This window comes from Simochromis diagramma, unplaced genomic scaffold, assembly GCF_900408965.1.
Source record: "Simochromis diagramma unplaced genomic scaffold, fSimDia1.1 OVJJ01000176.1, whole genome shotgun sequence".
NCBI classification, from domain to species: domain Eukaryota; kingdom Metazoa; phylum Chordata; class Actinopteri; order Cichliformes; family Cichlidae; genus Simochromis; species Simochromis diagramma.
Window position 1 is genome coordinate 2,450,262 of NW_024386892.1, and position 25,321 is coordinate 2,475,582.

Sequence of the window (25,321 nt, forward strand, 5' to 3'; positions counted from 1 at the left end):
TTCTGAATCCTTCCTAGGGCGATCGTGGCTCAAGAGTTGGGTGTTCGTCTTGTAATCGGAAGGTTGCCGGTTCGAGCCCCGGCTCCGACAGTCTTGGTTGTTGTGTCCTTGGGCAAGACACTTCACCTGCTGCCTCCTGGTGTTGGCCAGAGGGGCCGATGGTGCGATATGGCAGCTTCGCCTCTGTCAGTCTGCCCCAGGGCAGCTGTGGCTACAACTGTAGCTGCCTCCACCAGTGTGTGAGAGTGAATGAATAGTGGAATTGTAAAGCGCTTTGAGGGCCCCGAAAAGTGCTATATAAATGCAATCCATTATTATTAATCCAACACCACAAAAAAAATTTTCTTTTAACTTTCGGGCAAATTTCAGAGATATCTAGCAGTATCGCAGTTAACGAGTGCAGTAGAGTTTGTGTGTGCCAGGAGGCTGGATTTTAGAACAAAACCAGCTTTTCAAGGAACAGCAATAGAGGTAAAGTCACAGGATTAAGAAATGTGTAATGCAAAGCAGGTGATTGTTCACGGTCACAGTAAACACTGCCCCTCTTCTTTCAACTACAACCAAAATTATGAGCACATGATGACTGTGATTACAGGGGGTAGGGCGGGGTGGAAGGTTCACTGAGGACAAATGCACTCAAAGATTAACAGTCTCACTGTGTGGTGGTTCCTATAAATGCAGAAGAAATACCGACAGTTCTCTTTTACTGACACGATAAGTATATACGCCGTGCACTGCAGATCACAGAGTTTATTTTGGAAAGCATGTTGTCTTAAACGGTCTCTCATCTTCTCTTTCCTCTTTGCCTTCATTCTTGACGTCTGTCTTGTCTCACATGTGGAACCTGTTTGACTTGGTGTTCCCTTTCTGTTACTCCTCTTCTTTCCCTCTCTCTAGCATCGATTTCTTTCTTAGTGAATTGACTTAGAGCTAATTGCTTCCAGCAGGCTTTTCTCCAACTGTGTCACGCTGCTCTCCGTCATGTGATGATACGATGTGGGTTTGTTACTGGGGGCAAACAGACTGCTCATTGGAGAAACAGCCTGGAATACTTCAGTCTGTGGTTGAGAGCCTGTTTGACCACATCTGCTGCGAAGGAGATGAGATTCTTTGCAGTGTAGAGAAATCATATTTTTCTTTTTACTTTTTGGGACCAGCTGACACGTTTCTTAAATGGCCGAGGAGGTTTTAATTCCACCGTCGGGGAAAATCCCTTCGGTAAGTCCAGACAGACGGGCACTAAACAGAAGCAGAACTATCAACTGACTGATCCCATCTTGTGCTGGACGTTAATTATAGCAGCTAATAGCATTTAATACTGAGAAGAGGCCTCTGCTTTCTTATTTACAATTTATTTAGTGTTATTATTTAAGTGAGGTTGAAAGTTGAAACAAATTTATTGCGGTAAAAAGAAATCGCTATTACACGATTTACTCATTTGTGGAAACTGAGTAAACAAAATAATGTTTTCAGTGGGTCGAGCTTAATAACTGAACAGAAAGCATTCTGAATTTAATTTGTCGTGTACATTCGTAAAAAATCAATGAAAACTCTCAGCTGTAAGAATCTGTTTTTACTTTTATTTGTATATTACACCAAATAAAGCTTTAGGGACCCAAACACAGACAAAGGAAAATCAGGATTTTTGACAAAAAGCGAACCATTTATTATGGCTGGTGGTCATAATTCAAACTAACATTGTCATCGTCCTTACAAATGTGGCTGTATTTTTTTTTTTTTTTTTTTCAGAATCAGAATGGGTTTATTGCCAGATGTTGAGGGGGTTTACAACATTAGGAAATTGCTGCGGTGCTTCAGTGCAACATACTGTCATAAAAATATAAAAATAAGAATAAGAATTAAAAGTGCTAAGTGGATAGATATATACATGATATATACATGAGTGCAGGTGGTGATCAGTGCCAAACATGGAATGATGCAGTGAACACAGCGTAGGGTCATGTGTTAGTTGCGGGGACAGTCATATGGTTATTGTTCATGTGTCCGACAGCAGAGGGGAAGAAACTGTTCTTATGGCGAGAGGTTCTGGTGCGAATGGACCGGAGCCTCCTGCCTGAGGGGAGCAGGTCAAACAGACTGTGTCCAGGGTGAGAAGGGTCAGCTGAGATCCGAGCTGCACGCCGCAGTGTCCTGGAGGTGTACAGGTCCTGCAGAGATGGGAGTCTGCAGCCAATCACCTTCTCAGCAGAGCGCACAACACGCTGCAGTCTCTGTTTGTCCCTGATAGTGGCTCCAGCGTACCACACGGTGATGGAGGAGGTGAGGATGGACTCGATGATTGCAGTGTAGAATTGCATCATCGTCCGTGTTGGCAGGTTGAATTTCTTCAGCTGCCTCAGGAAGTACATCCTCTGCTGGGCTTTCTTGATGACGGAGGTGATGGTGGGCTCCCACTTCAGGTCCTGGGTGATGGTGGTACCTAGGAAGCAGAATGAGTCCACAGAGGTGATGGGGGTGTCAGTCAGGATGATGGGGGGGAGTGGAGCTGTGTGCTTCCTGAAGTCCACAATAATCTCCACTGTCTTCTGGGCATTCAGCACCAGGTTGTTGTGGTTGCACCAGGACACCAGACGTTCAACCTCCCTCCTGTAGGCAGACTCGTCCCCGTCCGAGATGAGTCCAATAACGGTGGTGTCATCTGCGAACTTGATTAGCTTGACAGACTGGTGGGTGGAGGTGCAGCAGTTGGTGTACAGGGAGAAGAGCAGAGGAGAAAGAACACAGCCCTGAGGGGAGCCGGTGCTGATGGTCCGGGAGTCCGAGACATTCTTTCCCAGCCTCACATGCTGCTTCCTGTCCGTCAGGAAGTCAGTGATCCACCGGCAGATGGGATCAGGCACATTCATCTGGGAAAGCTTGCCTCGGAGATGGTCTGGAAGGATGGTGTTGAAGGCAGAGCTGAAGTCCACAAACAGGATCCTGGCGTAGGTTCCTGGGGAGTCCAGATGCTGCAGGATGAAGTGTAGGGCCATGTTGATGGCGTCGTCTACAGACCTGTTGGCTCTATATGCAAACTGCAGGGGGTCCAGGAGGGGGGCCGTGAGGGTCTTGAGATGGGAGAGAACCAGGCGCTCAAATGACTTCATGACCACAGATGTCAGAGCCACGGGTCTGTAGTCATTTAGTCCAGTGATCCTAGGTTTCTTGGGGACAGGGATTATGGTGGAGGACTTGAAGCAGGCAGGCACATGACATGCCTGCAGTGAGGAGTTGAAAATGCCAGAAAACACTGGGGCCAGCTCGTTTGCACAGTGTCTGAGGAAATTTAAAGGGAAATAAGCAGGTTTTTGAAACATGTGTTTTATTGCCAAGAGCTATTGTTACAACAAGATAATTAGCTAAACACAAATTCCTTTACTTTTTGTGTTAAGTTCATATACAGTTAAAGACATTTGCAAATATTTAGATTTTGTACATCTTGTTAAGACTTACAGTATTGTGTATAAGCTACTGTTCATTTCTTAATATTTTGCTAGGAAAATGGGAAAGGTATGGTGGTTGATTGAAGCATGTGTCAGGATACATGGAAATACAATGTACAGGGAAAAACAGCTTGGAAGATAATATTTGGAACGACCACCTTTATTTTTCAACACAGTCTGAACCCTTTTTGTCATGTAGCACCGTGCAGCAGCAGGTGGAGCCAGGACTCAAAACACAAAAGCTTCTTGAAGAACAGTCCAAAGCTCTTCTTTCCATGTTTCCAGACTATTTTTATATTTGTTGTTAAGATAACCCTATACTGCTTCAGTAACAGTGAACTTCAAAGCAGCCACGGCATCATGTTATAGACATGGTTGTAGACAATCTGTTGTACCTCGTACCTACTTTTGCACCTGATCGCTCCATAAGACCCATCGCACTGATGTTCAGGTCAATTCTTGTGTAATTTAGCAAGCTTTGGTGAACAGTAGATGGATCAAATGCATCTCTCTGGTGCTGCATCTGTCGTTTGCAATATTATGTAAGGCCATCACTTTCTGTTCATCATGATGTTCATCATCGTTTTTTTAAATGTCCGCCACTTGTGCAATTCCCTATAACCTTTTAAGGTGCACCACACACCGTGCTGATGCAAGTTTTCATTTAACTGCTCTTGGTGCAACAGTACAATTGTATGCCTGTCAAACTGACAGTAATACATTATATATATTTTTTTACAACATGATATAGAAACACAGAGTCTGAAGATACAATTTTAAATGAGTAATTTGGTGAGTTGTCTGTTACATATAGACATACCAGTTCATTCCCTTGGAAAGGCTTGGTGCCTTATCAGTGCTTGAGCGATTCAAGAGTCAGTGTTAAATAGCTTAAGAGTCACACAGTCCTCTATAAGATAGTCAGGTGCAATGAGTGCACTGAAAATGAATAAAAAGTATCCGGTGTCCAAAGAAAAGCACTGAAAGACTTCCAGAAAGTACAAGAAAGTCTGACTCATTAGAGCTAAATATAAAGAAAGTGTGTGTGAAAGACTTTCACACAGTAATGTTTTTAATCTGATTGCTTTACACAAACATGCCAACTTTCTTATTTGACATACAATCAGAGATTTGTGAATGTTGGTGAAAAAATGACAATTTAAAACTTAACTGATTTTTTTATTCACACAGCGTATAAAATGTTTTGTCTTAACTTTAAGAAGCTGTGAGCTCACCATCATATTCTGCATGCGTCTCTCCTGCTCTGTCTGCAGCACCTCACTGCCTCTTTGCTGGCAGTGGCATTCCTTACCTCCTTTGGGAGCTCTATGCTTTATGGGTACAATCTGGCTGTGGTAAACTCCCCTGCTGTGGTAAGACACACACACACACACACACACACACACACACACACACACACACACACACACACACACACACACACACACACACACACATCTGGAAAGTAACTTATTGAAGTGCATTTGTTTATAACAGCCGTTATATTTTGCATGGCCAGATATTGCATATGAATCTGCATGATCTCCTGGCAAGTGCCAGGAATTTGGTTTTGGAAGCTTTGTGGTTTCAGTGTGTTTAAGTTTCCATTTGTGGTCCCAATAATATCGATTAATCATACAGCCACTCAAAGTTGCCGCTTTCGGCCAACATAGATATCCAAACATTTCTGGCACAGCTTCCAAGATGGAAAAGGACAAAGATTTTTCTTATTCATTTTTTTTATAGCTCCTGTGATTGCTGTGTGTAATTTTAACTTGTTTGCATTTTTCTGTGCACTTCTGATATTTAACTAAGTTTGGGGCCATTTCCCCTTTAAATCTGTAGTGGTTCAGTCCATTTGGGCTGTGGTACAACCACTGGGTTTAACCAGTCAGCCAGTACAACCCCCTTAACTGCTGATTGGTTAGCTTATTTATGTGTAAATGTGTGATTGGTGCACTTGGAATTCTTTCTTTATTGAAACACAAAGTATTGGTATTTAGTAAAAAAAATATATATATTTTTGGTGTTTTCTGTTGAAAACGACAGTTTGTCTGAGGGAGGGGAGCACGTGCCCTCACAGTTACCCCGAGATAAAAATAAGACTCATACTCTGATGTCGCAGTTTTCATGAAAACTGTTTCTCCGACTCAGCGGATCTAAATAAATTGAAGAGGTATGTTCTGGCATCTGACTGTTAAGTCATCCTATCAAGTCGAAATTACTTCTGTACATGTTTAAGTTACACTCTGTTAAAAATGCAGATGTATTAAGAACAGTTGTAATAACACACTCTGAACGGCATAATTCTGAAAACAGGATTTTAACAGTGATTATTTTTTATTAAAGGTCAAAACGCATCAATGGCATTCACTAAGAAAGATTTCCAGACATGCAGAGATGGGGCTTTGCTGCTTGTCTGTAGAAAGACTCACCATCATTAATAAGCAACGATCATTTCAATAAAATTCAAATTAAACTTGGCAGCTGAACAACAAGCACAAAAATTAGAAAAGCAGAAGTCCCTCATTTTAACATTGTGATAAAGTTTGTTATGAAAACGGTCCTCTTCTTTTTATTTTCCCAGTGTTTTGTAAATACTTCATACGTTACAATCACAGCGATAGGATAGAGGGAATATTTGGGTGTGGAAGTCGTTGGCTTCTGTGGTGGCTGTTTGGTCACCTGATGTGTGAAGAAAGAATCTGTTGTGAATCCGTTGTCGCTCACTAAGACCAGGTTGAATTTGAAGGTTAATCCTCTACCTGTAAGCACATAGAGCTTTTGTACGTATAACGAGCTAACCAAATCATTGAAGAAAGAAATATTTCAGCCTGGACACTTATTTGTGGGATACGTACCAGTTGTTGGATTTGTGTCTCTTTCACAGTGCAAAGGTTTGGAACCAGAGTATTAAAATAATTCGCAAAGGTGATATACTAAAGATATACTAAGATTAGCGGCAGATAACTTGAGTAATGCTTTCCACCAAGAAAGCAGATGTGACTGGGATCGTTACCACTATAACTGTTCATTTATTTGGAAAGCGTGAACAGTGAAGATTTCCAATAGTTTCGAGTAGAGAGCCCGAGGAATGATCTCTGCGTGAAATATTTGCATTGCAATAATTGTTGGGCATCACAACATCCAGCAATAAATTAAATGTATGTTTTAATTTCAAATTTGTATTGTATATAAGAACATTAGCAGCGCAGTTAAAAATGATTTTGTTCAGAAACATAGGCCATAAGAAGATCATTGGTAGCCTTTCATCTGACTGAGACTCTTTAAATAAAGCATTTCTCTGCAGATGATCAGTTTGCTGTTTTACGCCTTGTCCTTCAAGAAATCTTCAGACAAAAGTCAGATTAGAGAGTGGCTTTAAATTAGCTAAGAAACTGGGTCAAGTAATGCCTTTTTAAGTAAAGGTTTAATTACTGTGTGTAAAGGCCTGTGGTACAACCCATTAACAGAGAAAGGTTGATCATATTTAAGACTCAAGCATTAATTAATTGAAGACATCTACTGTGATAAAGTCTACTCCCCACTGCTGTGTAATCAATTATTGTGAATGTAAATGTTATGTTATATAAAGTTACGTTGAAACCAAGCACACCATTGTTTTTCTTGTGACATTACCAATAAGTTTGATGTGTCACATGACCCTCTTCCTATTGAAAAAACAAAAGTTGTATCCAAGATGGCCGACTTCTAAATGGCCACCATGGTCACCACCCATCTTGAGGAGTTTGCCCCCTCACATATACTAATGTGCCACAAACAGGACTTTAATATCACCAACCATTCCCACGTTATTACGGTGTATCCCTATAAACAGCCCACCCTGTAGAGTGTGATTAAAGTGGTGGGTGGGTTCTCTTACAGTTTGAGAGAAGCCAATTGAGTCTAATAACAGATTAAATGCCATGTTGAGGCTGTCATTTTTAGCATCTACATGGATGTTAAAATCACCCACAATAATTATTTTATCTGAGCTCAGAACTAAATCAGATAAAAAGTCTGAGAAATCAGAGACTCGGCCTGTGCTTTGAGGAAGCTGACAATCAGAATGACTCGGGGGTGTTGATTCATTTAAACTAACTTAATCATCCTGCTGTAACCAGGTTTCTGGAAGGCAGAGTAAATCAATTTGCAAATAATTGCTAATTCACAGGCACTAACAGGGACTTAGAAGAGAGAGAGCTAATGTTTATTAATTCACATTTCACTGCTTTATTCTTTAGTGCAGTTGTGGATACTATATTGTTCTTTCTTTGTGGGGGGTTTTAGTGTTTAAATTGTTTGGGGGGTGGGGGGTAACAGGAGGAGAGAAGCTGTTTCCTGGTCTCTGGATAGTCACATTTAGAGAGATGAAATAAATACAAATACAAATATAAATATAAATACAATAGCAGCTGGTTGGTTTTGCTAATTCAGCACTGTTCAACTTGATGTAAACACACAAACTAGATATCCAAAAATGTAGGCGTTTGGAAAAAAGTCAGGGTCCAAAGGAGAATAAACCCAGCTGGGGTTAGAACCAAGAATCTGAGCTAACAGTGGTTAGCTCAGTCAAGAAGAGGAAGCTTCAGTCTGTTAGCTTGCTTGCTCAAGCTAAAGTTATCTGAATGTAGTAATATAAATGTTCACATAAAGGGGTAGGTGCTGGCACCTGATAACTGTATATTTCTCACAAAATAAACTGCTGCTTTTACTGACTGAAAAATATATCTGATAATAATGATCATCAGGAAACCCAAAGGAGTTTGGTCTTTGAGTGCTCTTGCTAGTCATGAGAGATCTTTTCGTATCTGTTACAAGTAAATATTCGGTTTGAAAATGCTGGTCCATGGCTGGTCTCAGTTCACACGGGGGTAATGAAAATCTCAAATAAAAATGATCTTCTTTGTTGAAAAACCAGGCATGCTGCTCATGCTCATGCTCGAGTAGCAGCATGTGTCTGTCAGTTTTCCCGGCACGTGACACATGGTTCAGGGGAAACTGAAGTTAGCGCTAACACGTGCTGGCACATGTAAACTGATGATCAGGAGGTTTAGGTCAGACAAGACTTGTTATCAGAGTGAAAACTGAAGGTCTGTCTTGCTCTTATGTAACCATGATGTCGAAGCCACATGATACAAACACAGGTTTTTTTTACTGAATTGTATTTAGGAATCTGATGAATTCACACATATATAGATTCCTTATATTTTGCATGGAAAATGGAAAATTTGTGCATTTATTTATTGAAATGTACAAATATACACAGAAATACAGTATCCAAGGCTAAATCTGTTCAGTTCTAATAAGCTTGATTCAATATTTGGTATTACCCCCGTTTGTTTTTTAACACAGCCTGAACCCTTTGGGAAGCTTTCTTGTAATTTCTTTTAGACTTCATGAATAGTTCTCAAACATTTGTTGTCAATATGATCCCACACCACCTCAGTATATTGAGGGGGTCTTGGAATGTTTTGGGCCACCTTTAGCAAGCTGCTCTAAAATGATTTTTATTTCTGTAACAAAATCTGACCTTAAAAACCTATTCCCAAAAAAATATTTACGTGAGCAGACTGTGCAATGGCAGCCAGTAATAGAATTGATTTATTCATTTTTATTCAGACAAACTAAAGTCTTAAATAGGCAGTGATGAGACACAGCTATGACTAATCAAATGGGACAAAAACTGAATGCAATTCATAAGAACACATGACTATCAGGAAATAACTAAACAGGGAACACCAACAGGGTAACAGGGAAACACTGAAGGCAGGATACGCTAAAGGAAAGAACACAATACACATAATAATCACGAACAGAAACTAGACAGTAAAGCTAATAGAAATTAAAATGCAGGATTACTATAAACAAAAAGATTAACCTAAAAAAAGAGATACAACAAAAGCTCTGGAATGTGTGCAGGGCTGTGGGAATGGTGTCCCCTGTCCATTTGACTTTACCCTGAGTCCCGGTTATGTGGAAGACAGGCCTTTATGTATCCGGTCATTAAGTGATGACGTGACGAATCCTACTTCCGGGCCTAAAGTAGTCTGTGTTTAATATGGCTTTTGTGTTGTTAACATGTTTAATGTTTTGTATTTTCTTCTATTTTATCTCAAAAAGCTCCTAAAACAGTCAGTGATCACTGTTGACCTCCCTCGGCTTTTATTACCGCTATTTATTAATTTATTTAAGCTCAGTTTTTAAAACCTTAGGATGTAACTACAGCCCAGCCCATGCAGCAGTATATGAATGACTAACCTCGTATTGTGGATGGATTATCTCAGTTGTTCTCCTGGCTGAAGTTTGGTCCTTTTACAGCATCCTGCCATGCGATTACATTTGTTCCTGACCACCGAGAACACTCACGTTAACTTTTATCCAGTGGAAAAAAAGTTAGCTTGTTTATATTATGCTAACATAGCTGTGTCGCTAGCGGTCACGTAGCACATCATTATATACCAGCTAGCCAAACTTCAGTAACCCTACAAACGTCACTGCTGTTTAGTTTCCTGTCTTCATTTATGTTGGAAGTGATAACAGAGCTGTACGTTTTAATTTGTTTCCAAAACCCCGCAGTCAGGACATGCTATATTGTATTTAGATAGAAGCTAACGAGCTAACTTCCTGCTAACTTCTAACTCCGTTAAATGTCATAAATTCCATTTTCATGGATGCCTGGATGTTAAACTCAATTGTTACACCTGGTAGAGCAGAACGCTGATCATTTTATTAAAGATGAAAGACTTTAGACAGTTTTTCAACTCTCAGTAATGCCATAGTGATCGTTTGATATATGGACCTGCAGCGGAGTTTAGGCCCAGACACGGCTAGTGACGTCAGACTGAACAACCGGATAGCAGCATAAGCCTCTCTAAACATTTCATGACTACACACATTAAGGCAGTGGGTGTGTAGTCACTGAGCACTTTGGAGCAGATGACTTTGGCACAGGAATGATGGTTGTGGAGAGATAGTGGACTGTGACAGTGAGAGGTTAAACATCCTGGTCAGGACTCCCTCTGGCTGGTCAGCGTAGGGACAAAGTACTTTACCAAGTACTCCGTCCAGCCCAGCAGCTTTCCTGTTCACAGCTTTCAGCACCTGCCTCACCTGGTGTTCCTGGAAGACGAGAGAGCAGTGGCTGGTGGAAGCGCCTCAGCTGTGTCAGGGCTCTTTGTTTCAAAGTGAAAGAAGAGGTTTTAATTCTTATGCCAACGTGCTCTCATCAGTGGTGGAGAGGCCATTGCCCTCAGCCGGAAAAGGGTAGAGTGCCCACTCCGGGTCAGGGGTAAGTGACTGCCTAACGCGAGGACTTTAAATATCTTTGGGTCTTGTTCACGAGTGAGGGGAGCGGGAGATCAGCAGACAGCAGCTGGAAGGATGCCGACGCTGTACAGGTCATGGATGAATGGATGGGTGGATGCATGTCTTTCTTTCATACTTTTTTGTTTCTATTCTTATTTGATCTTATTTGTATGTCTGTTATCTAAATGCATCCTATTTGTGCTCTTCCTCACACTGTCAGTACATCAAGGACTTCTACAACAAGACAGTGGTGGGACGCAATGGAACAGGACTCAGTGAGGAGACCCTGACCCTCATGTACTCTCTGACTGTGTCTGTATTTGCGGTTGGAGGTCTGCTGGGCTCACTCATTGTGGGGATGCTGGTCACACGCTATGGCAGGTAAAACACTCGTCTTCATTTTTTTTAAAACTTAATTACTGAGAAGTATACAACAGTTTCTACTGTACATATGATAAGTAGTGCTGTCAGTGTTAATCTTGTTAAAATGACGTTAACGCCATAACCGCATTAATGCGGCAAATCTCCATTAGCGAGTTAGCGCGGATCGCCCGTGCGTGGGACTGCACGGCATCAACGCATTAGCACCGTCCAGGTATGTGTGGGCTGAAATTTCATATATGCAACATACAATATAATTCCATAAAAAATCCCCCCAAAATTATTTTAAAAACACCATAATACGTGGCGGAGGTTTACCCTGGTGCAGGTGTGCCGCGGTCAGTGGAAGAATCCGCGAGTTTCTCTGTGAGTTTCCCATTACGTCGTAGCTACTCGGTGCTTGTTTGGAAGTTTAGGGGTTTTTTTCGCTGTAAAAAGAAGTTTTCTTCCCACGCACAGCGGACACTAATGTTTTTGTCACTTTTTATGGAATCAAACTCAAAGTAAGGTCAGTAGCTTCCACGCTTTAAACGCTGCACGCTCATACTCTCTCTGCACTCGATATATGATCCACTGTTGATCTGCACACAGCTGTTGTCACGAACGGCGCACTCGCTTACGTCACTGTCATGAGACATTCTCGCAAAAAAATCACGGTTTTAGTAACGCAGTAACGCAGCGTTCCTACGGGAAAGTAACGGTAATCTAATTACCGTTTTTGCAATAGTAATCCCTTACTTTACTCGTTACTTGAAAAAAGTAATCGGATTACGCGTTACTGCCCATCTCTGATGATGGGTTGGTGACACATTTCTCCTTTTTTCCACATTCCTGTCAGTCTACATTTAAATGAAAATAAAATCATATTTATAAGCTGATCAATTTCTTCACATTCATTCACATTCTTCAGATTTATGGTTAATCACAGCGTATGAGCAAAGTTTGTGGCTATTTGGGACTTAAACAGCTTTGCATGTGTCAACCCGATATCAGCGTGAAATAGTCCCGCCGGTCCACCGTGTTCATTTCACACTATCCAAAGCATGAAATGTGTCGGGAGTTTCGTGTGTGGAGGAGAGGAAGAGATGACCCAAATGCAGGACTCGCGGTGAAAGCTGGTGTTTATTGAACGAACAGGAAATGACTGGCTGACTGAATGAACTGAGCATATGGCGACAACCTAACAGCAACACTGACGCTGAACCGAGATAAACTGAGGGTTTAAATACAGCGACTCACGAGGATGATAATGAGAGACCGGTGAGTACACGGCTGAACATAATGAATCCGGAAATGGAACATGAGGAAAACAAACAGTGAACATGAACTGAAAATGCAGCGTCAGCGACCCAGGAACCCTGACAAAGTGAACACACATGCAGGAGTTGCATTTCCAGCAGAGAAAGCTCCTTAAAACCAAGAAATCAGCAGTGAACAAAAATCACTACATTCCAGAGTCCTGAACTGCCAGAATATCTGGGCAGCTAATATGTATTTACACGTTCATGTGCTAACAATGCCTGTTTACACACATTCCTATATTACTGAATAAATGAAGTGTCTCCCTCTGCTATTACTGCAGCTTCTGCATGCATGTCCATTTCATGCTTTTGAGAGGCAAAGTGTGAAACCGACGCAGTGAACCGGTGTGTCTATTAAACATTTTGCAATGATCCTGGGTTGGTTATGACTGTGTGTATCAGGGGATGGGGTTTCCATTATTGCCCTTGCTGTTTCATAAACCTCTGGGTCACTGACTTTTATGTGCTTTGTACGTGTACTTTCAGGAAGGGGACAGTGGTAAACACAACAGTGTTGGTGTTTATTGCTGCTTTACTCATGGGCTTTAGCAGGATATGTGGGTCACCTGAGATGATCATCATTGGCCGTTTCATCACAGGAATCCACTCAGGTACACACACACACACACACACACACACACACACACACACACACACACACACACACACACACACACACACACACACACACCAGTCTGAGGAAGGCCATTTCCTGTGTGCAGAGGAAGAAATATTGGCAAAGCACCGTGATAAAAAACTCTTTTTTCCCCAGTAGCCCTAATCCTCTTCTGTAATAAACACCTCCTCATTCCCAACTCTTTATATATATTTTTTCAATTAAATTAATGTTTAAAAGTGAATCAGAGTAATATCATAACAATCTTCTTCTTTGCTCTTATTCTTGCAGGCATCTCTCTAAGTGTGGTACCAATGTACTTGGGTGAGATAGCACCAAAGAACTTGAGAGGTTTCCTTGGCCTTGTGCCGAGCATCTTCATTGGAACTGGAGTTTTTGTTGCCCAAATCCTCGGTCTACACGAGCTTCTAGGAAAGGTAGTCAAGCAACCTGCGTGCGGACTGGACTGCAGCATACACTGCTAACAGTATACTTTAAATCAAACAGTCAAGATGTGATTGAAGACTTTCAATTTCAAACGTTCAGAAGGTTTTACAAAATGTGCTCTAAAAACTGTTTAGGAACCAAAGACAATGTTATACATGGTCCCCCCATATTCAAAGGCTTGTGACTGATTTGTTGCCAAACCAAAATGTTGCTATTAATGAATTATTGCTGGTGTTTTTCTCAGCACTTACTGTTGGTAAGCATAACTGTTGTGTTACTGTTGTAGGAGGAGCACTGGCCCCTCTTTCTTTCAGTGATTGCTGTACCCACTTTCATCCAGCTGATGTTGTTGCCATGGTTCCCAGAGAGTCCTAGGTACCTGCTGATTGAGAAGCACAACATCCACGCTACCATCAGAGGTCAGTTTGGTTTTAGTTCAACATTATTTAGGTTGGAGGATGAAACAGTGGCACCGTGTCTGTAGGAAGGGTTGGACTTACAGAAATGTTCAGTGGAGACGTTGATTTCTTTACTGTGCTTCAGCAGCTTGTGTGACAGCTTAAAGAAAGCTGTAGAGCTGATTGTATTATAGTAATGGTCTGCAATAGACGCTGACCTGATTTAAAAATGATGGAGCTGGGACAGGGGTGCTATATTCTGAGAAAAAAAATCTGAATATATGAGATTAAAATTATGTATTTAAAACTATTTTTCCATATGTCAGGAATCTTGTTGTTCATGGGGGTAAGATTATAAATATCAGTTAGTGGCTCAACTATAAAATCTTGAACCAGTTTAAGAAAATAAGGATCAAGTTTATCAAGACCAAAAGCTTTAAAGCTTCGTGTACCTCCATGACAGAGAGAGAAGTTCAAAAGAAAAGAAAGCCTCCTTTTCATCAGTCCGTTTTAATCCTGGATTGAGGTGGTCTCGCAGTTTTAAACAAGTAACATGTGTATTTAAAACTGAGAAAAGGCAACCAGTCTTGATTAAAATCTACAGCCAGGAAATTTTCATAAAGCTCTAAGGTACCTGTGTGACTGTTTGACAGTGTGGAAGGCTGGAATTGGACACCAGTGATGATGAAGCCGTGATAATGTAAGCTCCACTGTGCATACACTTTTGTGGCCACTTTGTTAGTGTGGCCAGGGGGTGTGATGAGGAAAAGAAACCAATGAGCACGGCACATTTACACACACTGAGATGGTGGTGTGGTGACTGGGAGCTTAAAGGCTTTACAATCACAAGGACACCACAAAATGCCACCCTGGGAATATCTAGTTCAAACTATGCTAGTAGGCACTCAGGTCTGTTATGCTTCAGACAGAAATGTGGTTCAGGGTGTAAAATAAATAGTTTATTGCCAGCTACGTAAAAAACAGACATCAAATAAAAGTTGTTAATTTAATTGCATCTACACTGGTAATTGATTCAGAGTTGTGGCTTATTAGTGGGGATGCCAGATGATGATGACGTCCGAAGAATCATCAACCTTTACATGAGCTCTCACTAAGGTGCAGCTTAAACCAGGGGTGCAAAAGTAGCTGCATACCACAGAAAACACAAAATCAACTAATCGTAAAAGAGGGATTACAAAGACTTAAACATTCTGGGTCACCACAGAGATCCAGTGGGTTGTGCCTGAGCCTCCCACCGAGGCCCAAACATCCTGCAATATGTAGTAAAATTTGCATTCAAAGTAAAAATGATAGTGACAGAAGTAATGCTAAGATCATGACAAGTCAAAAGTATATACCAATCAAATTGCTCTGCTCGAGTCCCAGATAAAAAACGGCCAACGATACGCTTCTGCAGCTACGACCTATAAACTCACCTGTTTACTCCCCAGTAAAGTAATTAAATTCATTGGACAAAATAAGAACATACCAGTAATCCATGGAGGAAACGCTTCTGAGAAAATAATCTGCAGGCAATCACAACAAAAGGACCAGTAGCCTCAATCAACAACCATATTCAGACTGAAGTAGCAGCGGCATGGATGTGACCTGTAACAGCTAGGAAGGTCAGGTGACCGAAGCCCCGGGTACGTACAGCAGCCGGCGTGCCAGAGAGGGATGCTCAGGTAGCAGCTACAATCACATGATAGTGATGGTGTGATGAACCCTAACAAATATGTCAAATACTGCATTTCTGGCCAATCGCTTCACCAACGGGCAGATGACACGAAGGCTACGTCCACACGTTTTCTCTCCGTTTTGGCCGCCCGTCCACACTGAGACGCCGTTTTTGCTCAAGGAAAACGCAGCGTTTGGAAAACGCTCTCGAAAACGCACGCATTTGAAAACGGTGCTTTCGCGTCGCAGTGTGGACAGTGAAAACGGAGACTTTCGAAAACGTTGACGCATGTTAGTCATGTGACGTAATAAGAAGCCCCTCGAAGCATAAGTAACAGAGGATTCAGCATCACCTGATCCAGCCCTAGCTACAGTATATATTATTTATCAAAAAAAAAGATGTTAAAAACCAGCCAGTGTTACGTGTCGTAGACTTCTCAACCAAAAATGTCACACAACTGTTAGAACATGTGACTCAGACATACAGGCAGGTTGAAAGGTGCAGCTGTCGTTGTTTATAAGATTCAGATCACCAATACTCCACTAATAAACAGGAAATGCAACATGCATGTTAATGAGGAAGTCAGAGTCGCAGGGAACAAGATTTTATTTCTAGGTTTGACTGAGGCCAGGGAAAGTCCAGTGTTCTCAGGTGTTGAGGTGGAAACCCAGAGGAGTTCAAAAGCTGTCTGCAATCATTACAGAAACATTGTTATTTTTTTATTTATATTTAAATCTCATAAATCCAGGGAGTTTTTCTCAGACCACAGTCCTCCTCCCCAGTTCACTATATATATATATATATATATATATATATATATATAAGTATATGTGGTGTGTGTGTATTTTTAAACGATGCACTATAACCACGCTACTCTTTTCTCTTAGCTCTGAAGTGGTACAGAGCTAAATGTAACATCCAGGCCGAGATTGAAGAGATGCAGGAGGAGCAGCGCTCCCTGTTGTCAGTGGAAACACTGTCAGTATGGAAACTGATGCTGGATGACACGGTCCGATGGCAGGTGCTGAGTGTGGTGGTCATCAACATTGGCATGCAGCTGTCTGGCATCGACGCTGTAAGAACAGTAAATAGTTATACACACATGTAGACGTTGTAGCAGAAATCAACCTTTTTGCATTTTTACAGCTGCTGAGGTGTTAAAGCATGGAGAAGCAAGAGAGTCACGCACATTGAAATAAAGCATGTTATGAATGGATCAGCAAGTCTGCAGTTAAATATGAATATAAAATATGAAACTCATTTACAAATGACTTTTTAATGTAATTTGTGGAGTGACACATTAAATTAATCATGTGAGAATTTAATGAATAATAAATAATATGTGTAATTATAAATAAATATTTCTAAATACATTATTATTCATCCATCATTTAATTAAAAAAGGGTTTTACACAAAAAACATTAAACACTCAACAAAACCTAATTTAAATCCTTTTTTAAAATGCAATAAGTCAAATGACTCATGAGGCTCATGTTAGCTTGTTAGAAGACATCCCAGCAGTACTATCTTACTACCATTGTTATTTAGTTAATGTGCTCTTCACAAATAGAGCCTGAAGCAGCTAGTGCTGTTAGGACCAGCCCCAACATGATGTTACATCTACACTGTTACACCTGTCTCTCTGTCATTTTCATGTGTTATTTATTACTTCTACTGACTCGCTCTCTTCTACCTGCTTCCTACTCTACTTATCACGATGTTATTTGTGAACATCATGTCTTGGCATTCACTCTTTTCTCTGTATTATTATAGGTTCTTTACTTTACAATATAAATACAGTACATATCTAAATATCACCATGAGGCGACTGCTGTTCTGATTTGAATTAATAGAAATGTAATTGAATTAAATAATACTCCGTGCAGATTTCTGCTTGACCTCCATCCTCTTCCTAGCTGCCCTAATCCTCTGCACTTCCTTCTCCTCTCTGTCTTCATCATTTTCATAATCAGATCTTCAAAGTACTCATTTGTACATTTCTATGTAATCAGTGTTACCCTGACCTGCTGCACACCCAGCTTGACCTCTCCCTCTCTAGCCACTGAATAGAAATCCTTTTGTTATTCTTTGTGTCCAGCCTCACATACAATTCCCCATAAACCTTTTCCTTTGCCATCTCTCTTTGCTGACTTCCCAGTAGTCCTGTCTGCTTTTTTCATCTTACGCGGAAGGCATTTAACCCTTGCCATTGGGCGGATTCCTGGCAGTGTGGAGTCCACTGAAGTCTGGGACTACAATGACCCAGACTGAGGAATCTTTGGAATGTGGAGACCATGTGGAACGGGCTCTGGCGTTGAAGCGCTCGCACTCACACGCTGACAGCATAGAGTCTGCTGGCTGCATGGAGACCTCTGCCCCAGGCTCAGACAGGGATTAGTGGGGCACTCGACTCTGGGAGAAGCAAAAGCCTCCACACAGCTCACACAAAAAATTTTTTTTTTGAGAGGACTGTTCCAAGAGCACAATTAACAGTCTTTAAGTTGGCAGACTCAGGCACAGGCTCTGTAAACGCCAAGATGTGAATGAGTGAACCTGCACAACACAAAACTCTGAATTTTCAGGCCAAGGTGTGAAACTGGGTGTGGGTCACAATCAGCCAGGGTTTCAGGTGAGCTCATTGTGAAACCTGGCCCCACCTTATCATGTGATGTCCTGAGGTCAGATGGCCCAGGATGTGAGTGGGCGTTAAGGCGTCTGAGGAGGGAACTCAAAACTGGATTATAGATGGCACACAGTTGGTGTCGTAAGCCCCGCCTCTGTTCAAAGATGGTCGCTCACAGTGGACATAGATGCTTCTTTCACTCCTCTTTCAAACCAGCTGTCCTCTCTGTCCAAAAAACTCAATCTGCAGAGCAGAGCTGAGTGTCTGTAGGAGATGAAAGGAGAAGTTAACTGTGGCCATGGTGAAACTGGAGACAGTATCTTGCATGATTTACAGTATGTTTCAGAGGGTTTACAGCGAATGGGCAGAAATCAAGAGGAAAGGTGAGTGGTTCAGTGGAAAGTGGGAAAGCAGGTGTGTCCTTGTTTTTAAAGCAGTGGCAGCTATCAGTTTGACTCAGTTAAGTTAAACTGACAGTGCTCTTCAAACTTTACAAGGAATGCATGTTAGTGAGCTTGGAATTGCTAAGGAACAAGGGAATGAATGAGAACAGAGTACTACGGAGCAAAAAACACAAAAACTGTGAATCACGGTCACCATGATGGTGACAAGGATCTGGTGGAAAACAGCTGGTTCTTAAATACCAAGAACTAATTAGGCATTGCAAAGCAATTGCAGGAGAGAAAGCCCGGGAAAAGCCACTTTGCTGTGAGTAAGCATGTAATTTCTGCTGGTTCGGGGGTTACCACCACAACAAGCACCAAGCAGCTTATAGTCACAGTTCAGTGCAACAGCCTCAGGCATGGAGCTGTCGAACAGGGTCCATTGACACTCAGTGTCCTCATTCTCTGAATCCTGTCAAAGCTCTGCCGGAGGTGAGAGTTGATGATCTCATGGGCCTCTGCTAGGAGTTCTCAGAACACCCTCCGTATATGTTTGGGTGCACCAGGTCTGTCCAGTGTCCTCCACTGGCCACCTAATCCAACTCACCAACAAGTGGTGATCAGCTGACAGCTCAGTCTCTCACTTCACCCGAGCCTCCAGAACATGCAGCCATGGCTGATCCTCGACGTGCGGCCCGGGGGGGTCTGGTCCCATGTACACTTATGGACACTTTTCTGTTTGACCATGGTGTGCAATATGGACAAACTGTGGTTTGCAGAAGAGAACTGTGCAAAGAATCAGGTACGACTGGTTCCTCCCAATCACAACCCTCCAGCTTTCACTGTCATTGCCCACATGAGCACTGAAGTTTCCCAGTAAGAAGTCCCCAGGTGGAGCACCCTCAACCAGCCATCCCACTCTCCAGGAGATTGGTTCCAGAGCCCAAGCTCTATGTTGAGGTGAGCCCAACTACAGTATATCTAGCCAGTACCTCTCAATCTGTCACCTCTCACACTAGTTCAGGTCCTTCCCCTTCAGGTTCTATGTCCCCATTGCCAACCTCTGAAGCTGGGTTTTGGTCCGCCAGGGTCTCTGCCTTTGTCCGACTCCCAACACACACTGTGCCTGACTCCTACGGTGCCTCCTGCAGGTGATGGACCTACAGGAGTGTGATCTCATGCCCCATCTTTGGGCTGCACTCAGCCAGGCTCCATGGACTAAGGCCTGGCCACTAGGTGCTCACCCTCCCCCAGGCCTGGCTCCATGGCAGTGCCCTGGTCGCGGTAACCCCATCCTGGGCAGTGTGAACTGTTCCCTTACGGCTCTCATAGGGTTTTCTGAATCGCTCTTTGTCTGGTCTCTCACCCAAGACCAATTTCCCATGGGATACCTACCAGGGGGCAAAACGCCCACCAGCAACATTCCCCTGGGATCCCAGGGACACACATACCCCTCTACAACGATAAGGTAAAGATTTACAGAGGGGAGGTATTTTAATTTAGTAATGTATTTTAATGTGATCTTAATGAAGGAGTGAAAAAACTGTCTGACGGCCGTCTATGTCGTGGAAAAAACTGCTGAAAGACTAAAGTTAAAAACAGCCTCTGGATGAATGGTCACCAATGTTAAAAAAAATGATATCAGAGTGGTAAATGCCTTGTATATATGTTGTGTGTGTGTGTGTGTGTGTGTGTGTGTGTGTGTGTGTGTGTGTGTACTTCTTCTAAAAAAAAGTTTAAAAAAAAGAGGTAAATAACTGCACAAATGAGGAGAGTCAATAATTTACATAAAAATTTACATATATAAAAAAGGTTAATGGTTATATGGTTAATAGTGTTGATTTTTGTTGTTGTTGAATTATGTTTATTTTATTTTTTAAAGAAAAAAATGTTAAAAACCATTGTCATTATAACCTTAATGGCCTGCTTTGCCTTTTTTTTACAAGCAAATTCCAGTTCTAATAAAAAAGTCATAATCTGGTCTTAAAGGACTTAAATAAGGTAAATACAACTTCAGATGAACAAAAATGTGTATATATAACTCGATACTTATTTTAAAATATTAGCTGAAAAAGTTGTGTTATTGCAATAGCAACACCTCGATTCTTTTCATTTTCAGCCGTCCTGTTTTAGATTTGCTGTTGAGTTTGTCCTGTTATTTTGTTCAGTTTTGGCCAAGCTTTAGCTGTTGGACAGATGACTTCACCTTTGACTCTACAATACTCTGGTATTCAGACAAGCCTATGGATTACTCAGTGACTACAAAGTGCCTGGGTCTTGTGGCTACAAAGCACTATGAGGTGTTTTTGCTGTGTATTGTGCATTATTGTCACATATCTTCACTTTGGTCTCATCTGTCCAAGCAACATTTTTCCAGAGGTTTTGTGGTTTGTTCAGCAGCTAAAGCTAAAACATACTGCAATGTTCTTTTTCCTGTTAGTGCTTTTTCTGGTGACTCTTTCAAAGCTAAATATTCAGTTTTGTTTTTTAAAATTTTACATTTATGAACTGAAAACAAGAACTCTGAGATTTAGCCCTTGGAGTTTCTCTGTGCACTGTATTGCAGTTCTGTAGCAGAAGTTATTATTAAGAAATTATTATCATTATTATTATTATTAACCTGATAATATATATAATTTTAATCAAAATGACCAATTTCCTTTCTTTAATAAACCACACAAAAAAAACATACAACGAGTTGACTGCATGGACTACTTTTGTCATTTGCTTTTCTTCAACAAAATGACTGATATTCTGTAGTGCCTTTACTGTAGACACTAAAGATGACTTTCTGCCTTAAGTCGTGTTTTTTAAGTCACTGAAAAGCATGCTCTACTTGGTTGAGATCAGGTGACCTATTTACCTGAACAATATCCTGTGTCTTTACTTTGAGAAACTATTGGGTTGCTTCTTCAAAGCAAAGGGACAGTGCCACAAACATTATCCCTGTGCTGTGAAGTGCTGTCCAAACAGATCTGCAACATTTTGCTGAATCTGAGCAGTGTAGCTATTTACGCTTCAGAGTTCCCCCTGCTACTCGTCTCAGCATGCCCATGCCACCATATTGCCTCCACCATGTTTAAAACACGATGTGGTGTATATCAGGTCATGCGCTGTTCTTTTCTTTCTCCATACCATTCCCATCATTCTTGTATAAGCCAATCTTGATTTTATCTGTCCAAAGATTTTTTTTCAAGAACCGTGCAGGCTCTTTTAGTTATATTTTTTAGTAAAGTATCCTCTTGAGTGTGACCAGTGTTTTGCACCTTGTAAACCTTCTGTATTTACATGCATCAAGGTGTTAGTTTGACAATGACATGCCAACCTTCTTAAGAGTGCTCTTGATGTTGTGGAGGGGTTTTACTTAACCAAGGAAGGATTACTGTAGTTTTCCATGACACTTATTGCTGCTGAAGTTCATTCATCATTTGTTTACATTTTTGGTGATTTGGCCACTTTTAACATGTTTTCTAAATGAAGAGCTAATAAATAGAACTTCAACACCATAGAATAAACTCCAGATCTCCATCTGTTAATTTTTTGTAAAATAATAAAGACCAAAACTGTTAGGGATTTACACTGAACAAAAATATAAACGCAACACTTTTGTTTTTGCTCCCATTTTCCATGAGCTGAACTTAAAGATCTGAAACATTTTCTACAAACACAAAGGAGCCATGACTGTCAAATATAGTTCAAAAATCTGTCTAAATCTGTGTTAGTGAGAACTTCTCGTTCGCCGAGATCATCCATCCCACCTCACAGGTGTGGCATGTCAAGGTGCTGATTGGACAGCATGAATATCGCACAGGTGTGCCTGAGACTGCCCACAATAAAAGCCCACTCTGAAATATGCAGTATGATCACACAGCACAATGCTACAGATGTCGCAAAACCAGTCAGTATCTGGTGTGGCCACCATTTGGCTCACACAGTGCAACACATCCAATGGAGATGTGTTGCCTGCGTGAGGCAAATGGTGTGCATTGGGCATAGAGTTGATCAGGCTGTTGATTGTTGGTCCACTCCTCTTCAATACTTGTGCAAAGTTGCTGAATATTGGCAGGAACTGGAACACGCTGTCGTATACGCCGAGCCGAGCGTCCCAAACATGTCTGGTGAGTATGCTGACCATGCAAGAACTGGGATGTTTTCAGCTTCCAAGGAGTTGTGTACAGATCCTTGCAATATGGGGTCGTGCATTATCATGCTGTAACATGAGCTTATGGTCATGGATAAATGATAACCCCACCGCCACCATGGGCCACTCAATCCACAACGCTGACGTCAGCAAACTGCTCATCCACACAACGCCACAAGCTGTCTGCCATCTGCCCTGCACAGTAAAAACATCTGTCAACAAAACACCTCTCCAACGTGGCAGACGCCATCAAATGAGAGCATTCGCCCACTCAAGGTGGTTAAAGTGACAAACTGCAGTCAGGTCCAGACCCCGATGAGGACCACGAGCATGCAGATGAGCTTCCCTGAGACGGTTTCTGACCGTTTTTGCAGAAATTCTTTGGTTATGCAAACCGATTGTTGTTGCAGCTGTCTGGGTGGCTGGTCTCCACCTGGTCAACCTTGCTGGATGTGGAGGTCCTGGGCTGGTGTGGTTACATGTGGTCTGCGATTGTGAGGCCGATTGATGTACTGCCAAATTCTCTGAAACACCTTTGAAGACGGCTTATGGCAGAGAAATGAACGTTCATTTCACAGGCAACAGTTCTGGTTGACATTCCTGCAGTCAGCATGCCAATGGCACGCTCCCTCAAAAGCTGCGACATCTGTAGCATTGTGCTGTGTGATCAAACTGCATATTTCAGAGTGGGCTTTTATTGTGGGCAGTCTCAGGCACACCTGTGCGATATTCATGCTGTCCAATCAGCACACCTGTGAGGTGGGATGGATTATCTCGGCGAACGAGAAGTTCTCACTAACACAGATTTAGACAGATTTGTGAACAATATTTGACAGTCATGGCTCCTTTGTGTTTGTAGAAAATGTTTCAGATCTTTAAGTTCAGCTCATGGAAAATGGGAGCAAAAACAAAAGTTTGCGTTAATATTTTTGTTCATTGTATGTAGAAATATTCCGTACACTTTATGCAATACTTGTCTTTAACCCACTGTATTAAATATGGAAGTGAGCATTTCAATCACACCTTGACTGACTGTCAGATATTTACCTGCATTTCTCTCACCACAGATCTGGTTCTACACCAACAGCATCTTTGAAAATGCTGGAATTCCAGCTCCAGAGATCCAGTATACCACAGCAGGAACAGGAATTATAGAGATCATTGCTGGACTCATTGGGGTAAACACACAAATTAGAATTCATGCAATTATATAGCAGTTGATGTTACCTTTGTATTAGTGTTGTATTGCATTTTATTTCCACAAAAACAGATATTCATCATGTACAGAACTGAAATCAGGAAGTGATTTTGGAGCCAGCTTAGCTTAAAGGAGGGAAGCAGAGAGAAACACCTTGCCTAGCTGTTTCCATTGTTGCAAAATATTTTGAGCGCTCGAGTTTATCAGAAAAACACTATATAAGAATCAGTCCATCACATTAGGTACTAGTTTGCAACAGTGTCGATAGCAACAGCACCATCGTCCTCCAGTTGACACACACTGACTCACACTGCATTGCAGCAGACAAGGTAGCGCAAAGCTGAACACATGAACAGTAGCTGACAACAACACTGCAAATGCTGCTGCAAGTATTTATCAGACAAATGGTCAAATGGTGAAAATCCAGTTGTTGATAGGCCCTTATAGGTAATGTATATGAAACAGAAAATTTGAAATCACCAATTAACATAACACATCTCTGACCTGTGAAAGGAAGTAGGAGTGCATGAAGACTCCGTACAGAATGGCTCCAAAAAACTGGTGCATACAATGGTGCTAACCAGTGCTAAGCAAGGAAGCAAGTTTATCAGCACTGCCCATATGTTAATGCGAATACACAGTCATCACATGATAGCATAATACTATAAAAGTGCTCTAACGTTTTCAGAGATGCCTGTTACCCACCAGCTGACCGCATAGCTGGACTGGCCGTTGGCCGATGGCGCAAATTTTTATGTTTGTTTGTTTGTTTTTGTAACAGTATAAACAATGAAAGGTGGTGGATTAGCCAGTCGGTCATGATCAACTCTGGGCTGGACCAATTACAACACATCCGTATTGAGGGGAAGAGGAACAGTTTGTGTGGTACTTCAGCTAGAATGAAAAAAAGACACAAAGCTGGAGTTATTCTGTGTTTTTGCTGCACAGCTGTTTCTTCTTCTCTCATTCTCTCCCCCTCCCTCTCCTGTTACGTCAGGCATGAAACTGATCGAAGATCAGCTGATCGGCTTTTCTGCCACAAGTCCCGTCTCTCTTGTTTATCGCCCACTTTGCGCCAGAAAGAGGAAACCAGCGGATGTCGCGCTGAACAACAGCAGCACATTTAAGCTCGATCAGCTGTTGTTAGAATTTCTTTAATATTACTTTCTAGTATCAGCGGATGTTTGCTGGAAACAGCCAATCAGATTTTTTTGCATCCAAGTCTGTGATTGGCTGGTTTTGTGGCACAAATATAACGGTGTACAGAAAGTTGAGCGCGCACAGGCAGAAATGTTGAGAGCGCGAGAAACACGTTGTGAGCGAGCGCAAATGCAAAAACTGAGCGAGAGGGGCTGCTGTTGTGTGTGTGTGTGGATAATAGCAAACACTGAAATACACTTTTT

The 25,321-nt window shown here is 41.7% G+C and overlaps 1 protein-coding gene across 2 annotated transcripts in view; it reads left to right on the forward strand.

The window, feature by feature from the left end:
- The first annotated feature begins 350 nt into the window (after positions 1 to 350).
- The window catches only part of slc2a15a (solute carrier family 2 member 15a), a 30,230-nt gene continuing 5,259 nt past the window's right edge, over positions 351 to 25,321 (forward strand). Inside the window, exons 1-8 of one of the 2 annotated variants that reach the window (XM_040033906.1) lie at positions 351 to 1,218; positions 4,718 to 4,816; positions 10,972 to 11,132; positions 12,920 to 13,044; positions 13,341 to 13,486; positions 13,783 to 13,915; positions 16,460 to 16,656; positions 23,788 to 23,898. In XM_040033906.1, the coding sequence (XP_039889840.1) occupies positions 1,174 to 1,218; positions 4,718 to 4,816; positions 10,972 to 11,132; positions 12,920 to 13,044; positions 13,341 to 13,486; positions 13,783 to 13,915; positions 16,460 to 16,656; positions 23,788 to 23,898 (1,017 nt within the window). In that variant the 5' untranslated portion in view covers positions 351 to 1,173. The remainder of the gene's footprint in view (positions 1,219 to 4,717; positions 4,817 to 10,971; positions 11,133 to 12,919; positions 13,045 to 13,340; positions 13,487 to 13,782; positions 13,916 to 16,459; positions 16,657 to 23,787; positions 23,899 to 25,321) is intronic. The other variant, XM_040033907.1, reaches the window with a different exon arrangement.